Raw genomic sequence first — 17,244 nt, 5'->3', positions numbered from 1 at the left:
TACATGGGAGAGAGAAGTGTTTGTAGGCTGGGAAAGATCAAGGGCAGGGGAAGGGAGAGCTTGCCACTTAAAATGGTCATGCAGACACAGATAGGGAGCTGCCTACAATGCAGATAGTGAATGCATACTTGACCACTCTAAATCATGTTTCAAAATTCAGAGATCATGCAGTTCATCAGCTTCAACCTCCTAAAGCAGTATGCAGCCCGTTATGTTTTTTCAAGGTCTGTGATTTTTTTGTTTGTTTGTTTGTTTGTTTCCTCCATGGCAATATTGTTACCGCTTTCTTTCTATTTTCTGTAGTCCTGTAGTGAGAAGAGTATGAATTTGCATGACTACGGCATGCTGCTGCCCTGTGGAATCGACAAATTTCGTGGTGTGGAGTTTGTTTGCTGCCCGTTAGCGGAGGAAAGTGACAATCTTGACTCAGCTGATGCCGAAGATGATGATTCGGATGTCTGGTGGGGAGGTGCAGATGCAGACTATGCAGATGGAAGGTAAGAGTGACTTTTTACCCTTCAACTTGTTATTATCATTTTAAAGATGCCAAAAATCTATCTAAAAGACGTCAGTGTGGAAGAGTCACTGCTCCTTATAAGTGAACTTGCACATACAGTGGTTGAAAACATGTTCTACTCATTTATTTTTAACTTTCAATAGAAAAGCTTATTGTTAGTAGTTATTTTGCTTTTGATGCCTTCATCTTTTCTTCAATGAGGAGTATTGCTGTATTCGTTACAAAAATGCTTAAATACATACTTTTTGACAACTAAATTATAAATACTGTACTCTAAGATGCTTAATGTTCAGTTTGGAGTACTGCAGCAGATACTCAGCCGACATAACCATTGGAGGTTTTGAAATGTCTTCATTCATAATAGGTGTTAGCTGTATGCCATTATTACTGTAAGAATATTTTTCTGCTGACAATTACTTTCTAAATGTGATCTAAAAGAAAATCTGTTTTAATATCTAGCCTTTGACAGATTTGTTAATATGCTGCTGCTAAGATGGAGTACTGAGGTTTCATCTGCAAGACAGCATGGATGGGAAAATACCATGCTTGTCTTTACCCTTTAACAACCCCTGTGCATGTAGGCTAATTCTGAGCCAAATATGGGTTATGACTGTTGCAACTGAGAGGTCTGGTGCTGTCAAAGCCCTTTCATATCCCTCTCTTGAGCGTGCTAGAGCCCTGAGAACAGAGTACAATGTTGCATCCTTGCAACTGAATTGAAACAACCCTCTAAAACGGCTTTCTTCATAAAACACTAAGATCTGTGTTCGAATTCTCTTTGTGCTCCCTAGACTTCCATCACTTCATACTGTGCTAATGCAGTCCTACTTCTTAGGTGATGATACTGCATCTTTTACAAATACTATACAAAATCCAATTGGGGCAGATTACAAGTGGTTTCAAGGAGAACCCTGAAAATAAATGGGGACCGAACAAAGTGAATAATGCTGGAAGTTAATAGTTCTGAATTGCGTTATGTCTGGACTTTTTAATAATCCAAATGGAAACAAGTTCAGGAACAGTGCCGAGATGAAGGACAGAGATTGAATTGCTGTAATGTGGTGAAAAGAGATGCATTAAGACAGTGGAAAATTAGAAATCATGGTGGGCATCTAAATCTTTCCCAACAAAGCATCAGTAAGTGTTGAAGGGAGGAGTTATTTTGTGAATAATGGAATAAACTTAATTAAAATAAACACTTTCCCATTGTGGTTTCCAGTTTTCTCTCATAAATGGGAATTAATGGTCACGACTGTTTGATGCAAGAAACCTGCATCAAGCAACTTTGCATCTTCCACCTTGATACCTTCAGGCTTTTTTCTGACTTGTACTTCCAACAGCTGTCGAAGTGTCACAACTTATAACCCTTCCAGTGGGATTTGTAAACCAATCTTTGGACTGTTGCTGTGTTCACTTCTGTATATTTCTTTTAGGTTTGATTAGAATATGTTCTCTTAGAATAAGAAATTAGTGTAGACCTTGTTCCAATTGAGACAAATTCACTTTTTTTCATCACACAAGATATACATAGATCTGTCTTGCATACCTATTACCTGTCTTATCTATATATCTTACATTTATTATATATATGAAATACATAGATAAAAAACTTTTCTTTCATATATCCGATCAGAGATTCCTAAAATATTAATAAAAGAGTTCACAGGGGTGTACACAGTTCTGTTTGTAAATCAGATATCCCGTTTATTTCTGTCTCTTTCATGTTTGTCACTGAACATTTAATTTTCTAGTCTGTTTTGTTCCTCATAAAGCAGTTTAATATCTGAAGAGATGAGTTCAAGAATAACTTCATAAATTTTGTATCCTCTAGGAATAGGAGCTGTAACTGCATTTGGATCCATTTCTGAAGTTCCAAGCAAATACTGATAGGTTTTTTCCTCCCCTCCCATAGAAGTGCATGGAAAAGGAAAATGAAAGGATCCTTTTATGGGGCACTTGCACTTCAGCTGCAGATGAAGAGACAAGCAATTTGTAGTTCTTTTACACTGACTCACTCATTTCTTGCTGCCTCTTCATCTTCCCGACTACGTTTAAACCATGTGTACTGGAGCCAGAAATACTCTTGAAATTTAGTCATATTAAAAAAAAAATACATTACTTGGTTCATATGCAGCAGTAGGTGGTAGTTCAAATTTTTTGTGTGTGTATTCATACATATATCAACATATGTTTGTGTGTATATATCTTAGTCTTAAGCTGATTGTGAGGGAGGAAGGAGGAGAAAGGAAGTGAAATATAGGGGGACACTTTTCTAATGCTAAATTCCCAATATTCGCTGCTGTTAAAGCATCTCTGAAGTGCTTACTAAAGTCTTATGTTTTTCACCTTACATGGGTGATCTCACACTGGCAATGTTTGCTTCATCTTGAAGCCTTCCAAAGAGTTTAACATCCCCTTGTGTGTCAGTCCATCTTCAGTGTGACACTGTGTGAGAGGAACAGAAGGTGCTGGTAGCTCATGCACCAGCTAACACCAACCCCACTGCTCAGCAGCTCTGAAGCAAAGCCCTGTGTCAGAGGAGTTTTAGGTTCATGGAGCCCCTCTCTGGGCAGGGAGGGAGTATGGTCTTGGGAAAAGTGTCCATCAAAGTATTTTGATCTGGAATCATGATAGCTTTTACTTAGGTCAGGTCAATTGAGTGCAAGTTGTTGGTGTCTTCCAGTTGATGGCTTTTAATGCACACAGGATGCATTCCAGATCATGAGACACATGCTGTTCTTTTCAAGGGGGGGCACTTGCTCGTTCTGGAGAATTCCTGTGTTTGGTTTGCCAGTTGTTTTTGAGCCCACTGCAGCTTGGGCTGCAGCGCTGTCACAGATGGACGTTCTTCCTACCCAGCATCTGACCACCACCTGGGTCTGGGCATAAAAGGATGTGGCTTCCCTCGTGGTGTGGCTTGTTGGCAGTACTTGGGGAAAGGAGGAAGGCTGTGTTTTGGTGACGGGTGTGATATACCCTCTTTTGTTCATGAGGCCAAGAGGCAGGATTGGCCTATGCTTTTGAAAGTACGTCGTGTCATGCTCGTCTTGAAATAGCATATAACTCTTATTAAGAGTTCACAAGCATTTTTTCAGCAGTGGCGCTCCTTGCTGTTATCCACACCTTTAATTAAAGTTTACCTTGAAGACTGCCTGAGGGACAGCCAGATGCAGGTGCTGGCTTTCAGTATAGCTGCAGAGCTCTCCCTGCATAGCTAGAACTCAGTCAAGTGACCTGCAAGCTCTGGCTGCCCTTGAGACTCAGCACAGCCTTGTGGCCCTCCTGCCTGTACCTGGGCTTTTGCTGGAAGCTTTGGTGTCCTTGATGTCCAGCGTTGAACATCTTTAGGAGTGATGGCCAAGATGGAAACTTCCAGGTTTTCTCTGTCTACATCTATCTCAAACGTGCCTCTCCTCATCTTCCTGTCACTGTGTGTGAGACTTCCCAGGCTCTACTTCCCACCAGGGAAACTGGCTCCTGTCATTTTCCTTCTTTTGCAGTAGGGAAACTGAGGCACAATAAGTCTCACTGTTGAGGGTTATACAGAAAGCCTTTGTTTAAGTCGTCCTATGGCTCAGGAGCAGAAGACGGTGCCTTAACTTCAGCCAGGTCTCATTTTTCTAGACAATCTGAATATAATTTCAAGGTGCAAAATAGGAAATTTAATTTCTCATTGTTTCTCAGCAGGTTAAGGCAGATTAATTTTGTTCGTTGGGTTTATAAAACATATGTTCAGGCTGATGTAATGATTAGGTAGTGTTGTAAATGTCGCATTGTAGGGAGTAGTGTATTTTATAAGGATTTGGTTTACAGTTTCTCATAAACTTCTGCCAAGCGAAGTTTTATGGTTTGTTTTTACTTGCCATTAGTATAGTTAATACAGTAGGGTTTTTTTACTACAATAAATAATCCAAAAGGGTGCAGTCCACTTTGTGCTGATAATTAGGCATCTGTGAAACTAAAATAAATGTGCTATATAGCATGGTAATCAAGTTGTTCTCTGGTTTTGCAACCCAGTACCAGACTGAGCTTAAGGATGAGGGCTCATCTCCCAGACGCTGCAAAAAAACCAAAAAAAAAGCGCTGTATCCTTTTTGACTCCAGAAAGAGCTTTTTTCGTCAATGGTATTTGGAAAACTGACTTTTTTCTTAATTGCCTCCTCCAAGCCTAATCCAAGAAATCCTGAAAGGCTTTTAAAACTTGTCAATTTTTTCTAATGGTGAAAGCAGCATTGTATATGTGCCTGTTATGCTGAATTGTTTCCGGGTGAGACCTTATGCTTTTAATTATCAGTCTTGTTCTAGCATTTGGGGAAGAGAAGTCACAGGGGCCTGACAGAATTGTTTTGAGTAATTTGTTAGAGATCCTCACTTGACATGGAGGAAGCATACATTTCATTTCTTTAGCTTTCTACCTCTTCTTATGTCTTTATGACTTAAGTCGTACAAAGATGTCAACACACATTTTACTTAGTGTCTTTCCTTCAGAAATGTCTGTGAGTTAACCTCAACATCAAATTAGTTACAATCAAATTTCCCAGAGTGCTGTCATTAAATCAGGCTGTCACAAGGTGTGTTTAATTTGGCCACGGTCGTATAACGCCCCGACCTGATGTAACAACTCACTGAGTTCTTGTGGTATGTTGCACTGCTGCCTTGGCACAAAGTAGGCAGACAGGCAGTTGAGATGTCTGCCTGTGGCACATGTTTATGAAGAATGCCTAAATAAGTCAAATTTAATGGAGTTTAGTAATTTCTGTACTTGGGAAATTCTCTTTCCTTTTGCAAGTGTAGCTTTGATTAGCTACTGTATAATTCCCTTTGTCTGGGTCTCTGTGTGCCAGAGCAGTGGGAGAGTTAATGCAGGCAAGAGTTGGGAAGCTGTTGATGTTTTAATTGTGAAAGCAGGGAAATGCTACAAACAGTGTGACAGTTTTTTAGTGTTCTCTATGCTCACGGTGTCTTGTCCACAAGGACATTCCAAAACATGAAATCCTCTTGCCCCATTTCTCCCCATTACATCTCCCTGTGTTCCTCTCACCCTTGATTTTCCCCTGCTCATCTCTTCAGAGGTATTTGGAAAGATAGTATTGAAAGAAGAGCCTTTAGGGGGCTGTTTGACCCAGGCATATATCCGGCCATTGCATATTAATTGACCAGGGAGATTAAGAAAAAGTAACCAAAATGCTCTAATCTTCCTTATCTATTACTCTGATGGGTACTTTAGGCTCTTTGGCATTTGAACTACATTCAACATGGAGGAAAAAATTGGCAAAACTAGGAGGATTAAGGTGGTGATGTTGAATGCATTGCCTTCTCCCGTTTCAAAGAGAGGTTTCTGTGTTGCATCCCCAGAGAGCCTTAATGGGACAGGCTTTCAACCCTATGTCGTCAGCAGCTGGCTGTCCTTGGTTTAAGTACACTGCAGGGAGGCTGGCTTCTGACACCTGGAGTAAACCCCTGCTGTGGCCACGCGGACCCTGGGGTGTCAGGCCCCATGCAGTGGGGAAGTGCTGCATGTCTGAGGAAGAGTCAGGGCCTGAGCGGTGTCTGGATATAGAGCGTTCTTGATGCAGAAATTGGGGGGAGGGGTGCAGATCTTTCCGAGATTCTTGCTGCTACTTAATTCCTTCAATTTCTTCATACTTGTGTCTAGTATGTAGAGACATTGTGTTTCTTGACCATTCTTCCCTCCTCCTTCTCTCCCATTGTTCTTACTGTTAATGTCTTCTTGCAGCATTGAGCCAAAAATCTGAGGTTTAATTGGAAGTCCAGCTCTGACCCCAAAAGATTTGTCTGAAGGACATAGAAATGGGATATCTAGAGTCCTTTTGAAGTTTTCACTATTCTAAAACTAAAAAAGTGTTATTGCTCAAGAAAAGGGAGAGTGCCCAGGCTAAATTCTTCATTGGAAACATGCTCACTGGAGGAAAAAAAAAATTAATTTTGTGTCATGAGTATTCAACTGTTTTCAAGCTATCTTGTCACTCATGTTAAAAGAAACAACAAGTTCTCATTGATGTAAGCTTTTTTTCATTAAATCGGAAAGTCAATTTCTAAAGTTTCAGTGAGGAATGCTCCAGTGGAAATCTCCTAAATGATTCTTTAAAAAAGCAAAACATTAAAAACAAAAATCCACCCGCTACCCCCCAAGCACTTGAGCCAGTACAGCTGAACCAGGCATGAAGCTGGACTAAGGGTCTGCACTGCAGGCTCTGACGTAGAAGCAAGAAGTGACTTGCATTTGTGTGGATAACAAGATTTCCCTTTTTCTGTACTGTGCAGACTGAACTGTAGGCTGTTCATACCCCTGAAAATTTAAGGAAATTTAAGGAAATCTGAACTTTGTGCCAGCAGTGGTATGCCTACTGCCGTGGTTCAGGGTCTGCTTGGTGGGGAGCTCAGTCGTCTGTGACACAGGAGCAGGGAGGGGTGTGGCGAGAGGTGGTGTTCTCATCAGCTGTCCTAATACAAATTGTTCCTAATTGGGAGTCAGTGCCCTAAAATGAACAACAGGAATTAACAAACTTGCTTAGCTTTTCTTGCTTTTTTTTCTCCCTCTTCTGAAGTTTGTCATCAGTATAGGTTAACACCAATTATTGAAAGAGGTAAAGTTTGCACTATGTGAATTGTCCATCTCTAAATTCGTGTTTTAGAGAAACTGAATTCATTTGGGGATACAGTGTGGAAGGTGTTCTGATTTTTGCAATATAATATTTCAGCTAATTGGTCAGAAGCTCCTATCTCGTTGATTTTTGTAGTAGAACTGTTAGAAACTGAAAAAGTGCTTCATACCTGTTCTAAAACATTATTAATAGTACAGTTTCTCCTAAGAACTTCTGTGTTTTCGAAAGTATTTTAATGATAAAACCTAATTGCTTTTCTTTATAAATTTAGCTAAGGCATCACAAAATTGTAGGCATAATGTTACTGCTTATGTTGGATAATTCCTGAAGTGTTTTGTCCTATTCACATATTTTGTATGCTATTAGCATATTATGTCTCACATTGTTACATGAATTGGGTTTGTTTCTCATGTTGGCTGTTAGTCAATATTTGGGTAGTTCATGATATATTTTTAATAACTTTTTTCCTTTTTAACATGGAGGTTGTTAAAATTCAGAAAGAGTAGAAACACCAGAGCATTCATGACTAGAAAGACTGGTAAGTGTTGGATTTCTTCTTAGGATAAGTAAAGTTAGTATGGAACTGATGAAACAGTGCATTGCTTTGAGAAGTAATTACAGTGATGCTGAGCTGGCAAATCCAATCACCATTTAAGTATAAAGCATTAACTGAAGTGATGGGTGAGCCTATGGGTGGAGAGAATTAATCTAATTGAGGAAGTGATAAGTAGAAGATAGCCAGGCTTTCACTTGGTAGAAGGCTGACTTGCAGAGAAGGGTTACATTTTTTTGACCTCACGAAACAGAGCCATTGGCTGCCCTGTTTACCTTAATAGGCAAAAATTATATAAGCAAAAATTTTAAGTTGTCACTTGTAATGACTTGTAATGACTGAAATGTGGGGGAGGGAGAAAGCTTCCCTATGTATGTTCATGTAGTAATCAACTCAAGAAACCTTTCTGATATGTCTGCAACATGTTCTGAGAAGTTCTTGTGACATCGTGATATATACCACCTCATTTCAAGTGCTGTACTATTTATAATGCATGAAAAAATGGAAAGTGAGAAATTTACAGCTGGGTTTTTCAACATGTTGCACCAGCATGACTGCGTGCCGGTGGATGTGTAGCTGGATATCCCTCTATAAAGTTACCCAGCAGTTCCTGCTCTATTTTACCTTTCAGTGATCTATGTAACAGTTTTTGTGGTCTGTACTAGAAATAAGACCTCAGGATTGGGGTGGCTTGTAGAAATTTAAGAATTCCACCTCTTGTGAGGCCATGCTATTAACAGCACAGTATAGTAAAGCATTTTCTGTAGTAAGTTTTTTTTTTCTTTTGCCTTCTAACAAAGGCTACACACTTCAAATGCATGGATGAAAGAGCAAAAAAATCTAGGGTTTTTTTTTTCCCTGACAGAAAAGTTTTCTAGTCTTGAACGCAAGTGTTTTGACTTTGGTTACATGATGACAAGCAGTTTCTTCACATAGGATCTGTATTTTGATCAGTGCTGAGGAAAAAATAACACTCAAATTGTGACTTGAGTGAAGAAGAAAAGGTTAAAACAGTAAAATGTTGACCTGGAGAACTAGATCTGTGCTTGCTTCTGCCATGAAGGTGGTCTGCTAGGCTTGGGATGCTGTGGCCACCATAAAAAGCTTGATACAAAAGGTGCTCCTTTTTCCTCTGGCTGCATGAATGGAGGTAATTTGCTCTGCAGAAGTCCTGGCCTCTTGCAGCTGCTGCTGGTGGCAGGTGTATTTAAACAGTTTAAGATGTCACATTCTCTGAAAAATCTTATTCAGTATTTTAAATTGAACACGCAGAGTTATTGCATGCTTCTGGTATTTTTTGTTTTGTTTTCCCGATTGTAAAACAGTTGTTGTTTGTGAACAGAGAAGGACTGGTGGATGATGTGGCGGTTGGAGGCCGACTAGGGGACAGCGATCATGAAATAATAATGAGTTCTCTATTCTTAGGGAGGCCAGGAGAGGGGGCAGCAGAACTGACATCCTGGACTTCCAAAGGGTGGACTTTGTCTTGTTTGGGCACCTGCTTGACAGGATCCCTTGGGAGACGGTCCTGAAGGGTATAGGGGTCCAGGAAGGCTGGACGCTCTTTAAGAAGGAAGTGTTAATGGCACAGGAGCAGGCTGTCCCCAGCTGCTGTAAGAGAAGCCAGTGACAGAGAAGACCACCCTGACTAAACAGGGAGCTTTGGCTGCAGCTCAGGGAGAAAAGGAGAGTTTACGGCCTTCGGAAGAAGGGTCTAGCCACTCACAATGATTACAAAAATGCTGTGAGGCTATGCAGGGTGGAAATCAGGAGGTCTAAAGCCCAGCTGGAAATTAATCTGGCTTCAGCAATCAAGGACAACAAGAAATGTTTCTATAAGTATGTCAGCAGCAAAAGAAAGACCAGGGAGAGCCTCCATCCCCTGCTAGACACAGGAGGAAACATGGTAACAAGTGATGAGGAAAAGGCTGAGGTCCTTAATGCCTTCTTTGCCTCAGTCTTTAATAACAAGACTAGTTGTATTGAGGGAATCCAGCCTCCTCAGCTAGAAGACAGAGACTGGGAGAACGACCCTCCAGGAGGAGATAGTGACCTACTGCATCACACAGACGTACACAAGTCTATGGGACCAGATGGGATACACCCGAGGGTGCTGAAGGAGCTGGCTGGGGTGCTCGCCAAGCCGCTTTCCATCATTTACCAGCAGTCCTGGCTGACCGGGGAGGTCCCCACAGATTGGAATTTGGCCAATGTGACACCCATATATAAGAAGGGTTGGAAGGATGATCTGGGAAATTACAGGCCTGTCAGCTTGACTTCGGTGCCCGGGAAGCTGATGGAGCAACTCATCCTGAGTACCATCACACAACACATGCGGGACAACCAGATAATCAGGCCCAGTCAGCATGGGTTTATGAAAGGCAGGTCCTGCTTGACAAACCTGATCTCCTTCTATGACAGGGCGACCTGCTTATTGGATGAGGGAAAGGCTGTGGATGACTTCATTAAGGCCTTTGACACCATTTCCCACAGCATTCTCCTGGCAAAACTGGGTGCTCGCTGCTTGGATGGGCACACGCTTCGCTGGGTAAAAAACTGGCTGGATGGCCGGGCCCAAAGAGTTGTGGTCAATGGAGTTAAATCCGGTTGGCAGCCGGTCACAAGTGGTGTCCTCCAGGGCTTGGTTTTGGGGCCACTCCTGTTTAACATCCTTATTGATGACCTAGATGAGGGGATCGAGTGCACCCTCAGTAAGTTTGGAGACGACGCCAAGCTGGGTGGGAGTGTTGATCTGCTCGAGGGTAGGGAGGGTCTGCAGAGAGATCTGGACAGGCTGGAGCGATGGGCTAAGGCCAACTGTAGGAGTTTCAATAAGGCCAAATGCCGGGTGCTGCACTTGGGCCACAACAACCCCCAGCAGCGCTACAGGCTTGGGGAGGAGTGGCTGGAGAGCTGCCAGTCAGAGAGGGACCTGGGGGTGTTGATTGACAGCCGGCTGAACATGAGCCAGCAGTGTGCCCAGGTGGCCAAGAAGGCCAATGGCATCCTGGCTTGCATCAGAAATAGCGTGGCCAGCAGGGACAGGGAAGTGATCTTACCCCTGTACTCGACACTGGTGAGGCCGCACCTCGATTACTGTGTTCAGTTTTGGGCCCCTCACTACAAAAAGGACATTCAATTACTCGAGCGTGTCCAGAGAAGGGCAACGAAGCTGGTGAAGGGTCTGGAGCACATGTCACATGAGGAGCGGCTGAGGGAACTGGGGTTGTTTAGTCTGGAGAAGAGGAGGCTGAGGGGAGACCTCATCGCCCTCTACAACTACCTGAAAGGAGGTTGCAGAGAGCTGGGGATGAGTCTTTTTAACCAAGTAACAAGCGATAGGACAAGAGGTAATGGCCTCAAGTTGTGCCAGGGAAGGTTTAGACTGGGTATTAGGAAGTATTTCTTTACAGAAGGGGTTTTTAGGCATTGGAATGGGCTGCCAAGGGCAGTGGTGGAATCCCCATCCCTGGAGGTGTTTAAGAGTCAGGTCGAGATAGTGCTGAGGGATATGGTGTAGTTGGGAACTGTTAATGTTGGGTTGATGGTTGGACTGGATGTTCTTCAAGGTCTTTTCCAACCTAGACAATTCTGTGGTTCTGTGATTCTGTTATTCTTGCAGTTTTACCCTGTTGTTGCTGTTGTGGTGTGAGGGTACCAAGATGATGAACTCCACAAACAGGGCAAGTACTGTGTTTGGTACAGCATTCAGACAGTCTTGCCTCAGATAAGCTGTAGGATAGCAGGTTGGACAAAGAGATACTGATTAGTCCATTCTGAGTACAGCAGAAGTTCAGTGGAAACAAATGTATTGTAACAGATGCAGATTTTTCTGCTGATTCTCAAGCTCGCAGAAATGGGGCTGTGCAGGTGACCTTCACTCTGCCATCTTCCATCACATTCAGTCTTAATGCATTTCTGATGTCAGGATTTTGAATTTAATATTTATTCAGTGTCATCAGGCTCACAGAGCCTGATTTTGTGTGTTTGCAGATATGTTTACTTTTTTAGTTTTCTCTTCGGCAAAAGTAATCAAAGTGAGAAAGAATATGGGTTAAATACATTATTACTCTGTCCTTCCCTAAAAATGCCATACTTTTTGCTGAATCCTCCACCTTCCAAAGAAAACTGTCAGAACAGTAACACAAACAGAGGCTTTGTTTCGGAGAGAAAATTAGGTCAGTTTTGAAAAGGTATTCTTACATATCAGTCAACAGGTACCTTCTGCAAATGCAGGAGATCAGATGTTACATGCTACCTCGTATACCCATCTTTTTAAGCAGGTCAGCTGTGGAAACAAATTTCTAATGGTATAAAGTATACTTTATTGTTTCATTATGGGGAAAAAGATAAATGTATCTGTCAGAGGCGGTAGGGTAATGTGTGGGTTTTATAATGTTCTATTTAAAAAGTAGATTAAAAGATTTTTAGTACAACTTTTCTTGTTTTCTATCAAAGTTCATGAAACCAGGCACACTTTTTGGTATTGTTTTTGTATAAAAGATTAAAACAAATACAGTGAAGTGAGAGAAGCACATAATTTGGTTGTTTGATAAGGTCTAAGAATTTAAAAGCAGCCTGTGTGACTCTTCTTGAAATAGTTTCTTTCAACATTTTTTTTCTGTTAGGAAACATGAAAATAAACATAATTGCAACCTCTTCAGTAAAGGAAAGCAAAAAGGAAAATAATTATAATTGACAAAATGAATGTCTGAAAAATGCTAGACGATAAGAATTGCTCATCCTGACTTGCTGCGCAATGGAAGGTGCCCGTCTGAGTTTTTAAAAATTTAGCTGTTGCTTAATAGGTGTTTATATGTGTTTGAATATCACATTATTTTTTCTTATGAGATAACCTGATTTACTAACCTAGTATAATCCAACCCTAATGAAAATAACCAAGGTAGTTTTTAAGCAGTTTGTGCTTTTGGTCACTTAAGATAGACCAGAAACTTTATTGCTAAGGTACCTTGTGGATCAGACTTTCAATTCAATAGGCAATCACAGTAATCTTCTGGACTTTAATGCCAATAAGCCATTTAAAAGATCAGTTATGTAGACTAGAGGTCTGGCACAATCTCTTTCTTTCCTGGTTCTGTGCCTAATCTCACCACTGCAGCACAGTTTAATTCTTGCCCTGCTGTCCATTTCCCACACCCCCACAGCCCCCTGCCCCCCCCCCCCCCCCCCCTTGAGGAAAATAGATATTTTTGGTATAGCTCCTTACTCCTAGACTTTCAAGGCGAATGCTGGAATCTTCATTTCACACTTGGTTTTGACTTCATTTCCTCTCTTCTACTCCATGCAAAATTACTTTGGTAGTTCATGTTTAAATTGACTATGTAGATACTCAAGTTTCACATAGTTACTATACTCAACTTAGTCTTGACATTGGCTAGTGTACCAAAGCCAAGGTTAAGTAACAGAAGATACAGTGAGGTGGGTGCTCATGTGCCAGAGTGCACTGTTGGCTTAGTTTTTAGCTTTAAGTAGTTCCCGTGTTGACTCGTGTTTAATTATCACCACTATTCAGAGGAGTGCAATGGTTGGATCAAACCCGATTCCTGAGAAATCTTGTCCTTTGGTCAGAAGAACTTTTCCTAGCATGCAGGGTTTGGAAAAACATTAGATAGAAAATACCCAGGCCTCTGATGTGCATGTTTTTTGAGGGAGAGTTTGGTTCCTTGTCTGTTAGCTTTCTGATTTGCTTTTAACTAAAAGCCTGGTAATTAGACCACCTCAAATGCACTCATCTTCTTTGGATTCCAAGCATTTGTCCTGCTTTTGTAATTTGCTTTGTGATTCTGTTTTGTGTTTTCTTTTAAGGCATTAACTCTTAAAGCATATAGAGGTTCAAAGTTGAATCTGTCCATTTCCACTCCCACAGTTGAAGAACTTTGTGCTCTGGAGATTTCCTATACATGGGGATAAATACATATCTGTGCTCATCATTAATCTTCTGCTGTAAGCAAAGCTATACCCAGACCGAATGCTTGACAATCCAGTCCATCACATGTTTCCTGGAGTTCATTTGGGGGAGCTGTAGAGTCTAGAGAGAGGTGGGGGTTTTTGTGCTTTTGGGAACCTGAAGCACAAGATGCTGGAACCTGTGATGATGGCACCTGCAGTAGTAAAGGTTATGAATGCATAAATTACCATCAGCTTGGTCTGTAAGGTTGAAGGAGCACAGGCTGCAAGTTATGTGCAATGATTGCTTCTCCTATGTGAATTCCCATGACTGTCTAGAGCCAGCATACAAGGCCTTGCTCTCTGTAGGCAGTCAGCAGCTTGTCGCTACTGCTGATTCAGTTCCTCTCCTGGAATTAGCTTTCCCCCAGCTATCTGCTCAGGCTTGGTGGCTGGTTAAAACCACAGTCCAGATGGAATCTATTTGCAATAAAATATAGTTGCAAAATGTAGTGAATGTTAGTCTTTCCCAGATATTAAAATACCTGTCTTGAACACCTTTTCATTCTTTTTCGCCCACTGATGGAGTGTATGTTTTTGTTCAAGTTACTTGGCAAAATTATGGTTTAAATACATCCAAATGGATGAGCATTTTTGCAGACAAACATGAGTCACTTCCCAAAACCAGTAATTAGTCCATAGTTATTTGTTATCCTAAATTGAAAGCTTTGCCACATTGTTGTCTGAAATTAATAGTTGCAGACAGAAACCTCTTCTTAAAAGGTAGCTTATGCTGCAGCCCCATGAGTTCTGAAACACTGTTAGGAAGAAAACTCATTGTTCTTGTCATGCGTGTTCTGCTTCTGTCCCCATTGCAGATTATTGGAATACAAAAAGGAAACTAACATTTTCTTATTTCTTGAACAGCAAGACATAGCATAGTTTTTGCTTTCCTTCACTTTCCTTTACCTTTCTTTCAGTTTTATCTTCACAAAGTAACAGGACAGTGCGCTCTCCTGAGTGAATACATTGGTGTCAGCTCCTACTGCAGTGATGGATTGAGGAAAGGAAGTTAATAGATAAACATTACTGATCCATGGTTTAAACATTGCTTTTAATGATGTGCTTAGGTGCACACTAGCAGGAGTTGTACAGTGGTATGTGTTTTAAAACCAGAAACGTGCCCGTTGGAGTGCTTGGTATGTTTCTGTGGGGGTCAGTTACCTCTTAAGGCTGCCTGGAACCCCCGTGTGTCCTCAGCATTGGAAATGGAGCTGAAACCACCCAACTTCAGATACCCCATTTCACCACACAGGGGAGCGTAGATGATTTGTATTAGTGACCCAGCGTGCTGCTTGGACACTCAAAGGAAGCGTCATTTCCATGAAAGGGAGAATGGATTTTAATATCCCATATGTGAGGAGTTTGAAGCGGAAGGTTCAAAGCCATGAGGCTCTCTGTGTCCGCCGTGAAAGGAAAGTGCCAGCCCTCTTTGCCAGAAGTCTCCACTGACAGGAGATTGAGAAATACTCATGCAGGGGGTGGTACAAGTATTTTGCAAGTATTTTTATGGCTGCATTCAAGCCTAACAATTTATTTACCTCTTTTGTTTACTGCTAAACTGTTAAATTCAGATGATGGTAATATGGCTTTACAAATCTGTGAACTTATCAATGTATCAAGTATTTTTGATCAGCCTTTGAAAAATACTGTGACTGGCACCACAAAGCTAAGGCGAAATGTCAAGATTTTCTTATAAATGAGACGCTGCAGTCGGTGGTGCTAATAAAACGCTGTCTGGGATGGTGTCAAGGGAATATACAGAAAAAGCTGTCAAGGCATCATGGTTCCAGGAGAAACAAGATTAAGTCATACCTGTTTACCGAAGAAGGTAAAATGTAATAACAATACAGGAAGTAAGCACACCTGGTATTATTATTAAATAAAACTTCAAGACTTTTGAGAAAAGGAACAGTATCCACATTCATTTGGTAGTAAACCTTTTGTTTGAAAATGGTGGATTTAAACTGATTGCTGAGGTGAAAGGTGTGCAGAAGTTAGATGTGCTGCCTGGGAAACAGCACTGTAGTGGTGCTAACTGAGGAATGTGAATGGTACCAGAGCATTTAGCATGACAGGGAGAAACAGCTCTACAGACTGTGCAAGAGAGAGGGTTTTGTCCCAGTCTGAAAGGTTGATGCTTTATTCCAAATGTTGAAATATGTTTATTCCATTCCCTGATGTTCTCTATGGTCCCTCTTTGAAGAAGAGCCAGGATGATAACAGTGGTTAAATCCAAAGAAACAAAAGCAAGCATAATTTTTCATGTTTCTTACAAGATGTAGTACCTTTTCTAATACTATGTGAAGTCCACCCACTGTCTTTGTTTGCAACAGTTGCACATCAAAATGTAGCATTATTTATGTTAAACCCGTGTCGTCAAGCATGAGGCTCCAATTCCCTTATTACTGACAAATAATGAGGGATCTACTCCTTCCCCCTGGCTCCTGAGAAGTGCTGCTAAGGGGCTGCATGGTATTGCTGCTTTTCTCATCCATTTCATAACCACGATCTCTGAGAAGTTGTGGTTGTTGTCTGTATGCACTGCTGAGTGTGGTTACAGTGATTGACTCTTTGGAATGCGTGACTTAGTGGGTAGCCTTGATATCTAATGTGAAGCTGTTGTTCTTGTTACTGTTAGGGCTTGCTAGGATATACTCCTGCCTGTTGTGTATTTGTGCTGTTTGGTCTGTGATACTGTGTGGTACAGCTGAGCATGATTAAACTACCAGAATAATGCCAGTCCAGTTAGTTTCTGGTATTTGGCTTCACTCAAGAAGAAACTTGTTAAGAGAGTGTAAAGCATTTCATCTCCCTGGCCCTTTCTCTTTGAAAGACAGTACTAATAGGGGAGGAGACTAACTCATCTTTGTATAAATAAAAATAAAATAATAATTTTAAAAAGCTGGGAAAATAATTACCTTTAGAGAAAGCCTGGAGTGCTGCTTTAGAACCTAAGTGTAGCTTCACACTTTTGTGCAATGAGAGTTTTTGAAACCTGTTAAATAGTGAAATGACCTAAAGCCCAATTTCAGGCATCTTAATTCTATAAGCATACCTTGTGAGTCTTACTTCCATTTACGTATCTAAATCTAAGGCAAAGTCGCTTCTGTTCCTTTTTCTTGAAACTTGCAATAAAATATAATCCTCTGAAATACTACCTCTGTGATTGAGTCTTGCAGAGTATGTTGCTAGCAGAAATATGATTTTTCTAGCAGTGATCAAAACAGTAGAAGGAATATTCCAGTACATTTTTGTGAAAGCTTCTTAGAATATTTTCAGGAGCCTGATCCCATAAACTCTTGTAGTCTTCCATCATTTCTGGCTTTTTTTACCTTCTCAGATGTCTAGTTCTGCAGCAAGCAGCAAGTCATAAAGGGGATGCAGGTGGGAGCTACCTTAAGGCATTTACTTCTGGTAAGTTACTGGAGAGGAAGCAAGGGCCCATTGTAACGGTGGGCATAGCCAACTAATATGCACAGAGAATTGTTCTTTCATCCTGCACCCTTTGCTATCACACCCCCTAAAAAAAAAAAAAAAAAAAAAGATGGGCTTTGATGCTGAGAATTTCCCAGCAAAAT

The 17,244-nt window shown here is 41.2% G+C and overlaps 1 protein-coding gene across 2 annotated transcripts in view; it reads left to right on the top strand.

Moving 5' to 3' along the window:
• The window catches only part of APP (amyloid beta precursor protein), a 228,210-nt gene that overhangs the window by 111,215 nt on the left and 99,751 nt on the right, over positions 1–17,244 (top strand). For both annotated transcript variants that reach the window (XM_074858131.1, XM_074858130.1), the window contains exon 5: positions 304–497. In XM_074858131.1, coding sequence (XP_074714232.1) covers positions 304–497 — 194 coding nt within the window. The remainder of the gene's footprint in view (positions 1–303; positions 498–17,244) is intronic.

This window comes from Strix uralensis, chromosome 2 (assembly GCF_047716275.1).
Source record: "Strix uralensis isolate ZFMK-TIS-50842 chromosome 2, bStrUra1, whole genome shotgun sequence".
In the NCBI taxonomy this organism is placed as follows: domain Eukaryota; kingdom Metazoa; phylum Chordata; class Aves; order Strigiformes; family Strigidae; genus Strix; species Strix uralensis.
The sequence above is the reverse complement of the archived record's forward strand: the minus strand, read 5'-3'. Positions and strand labels throughout refer to the sequence as shown.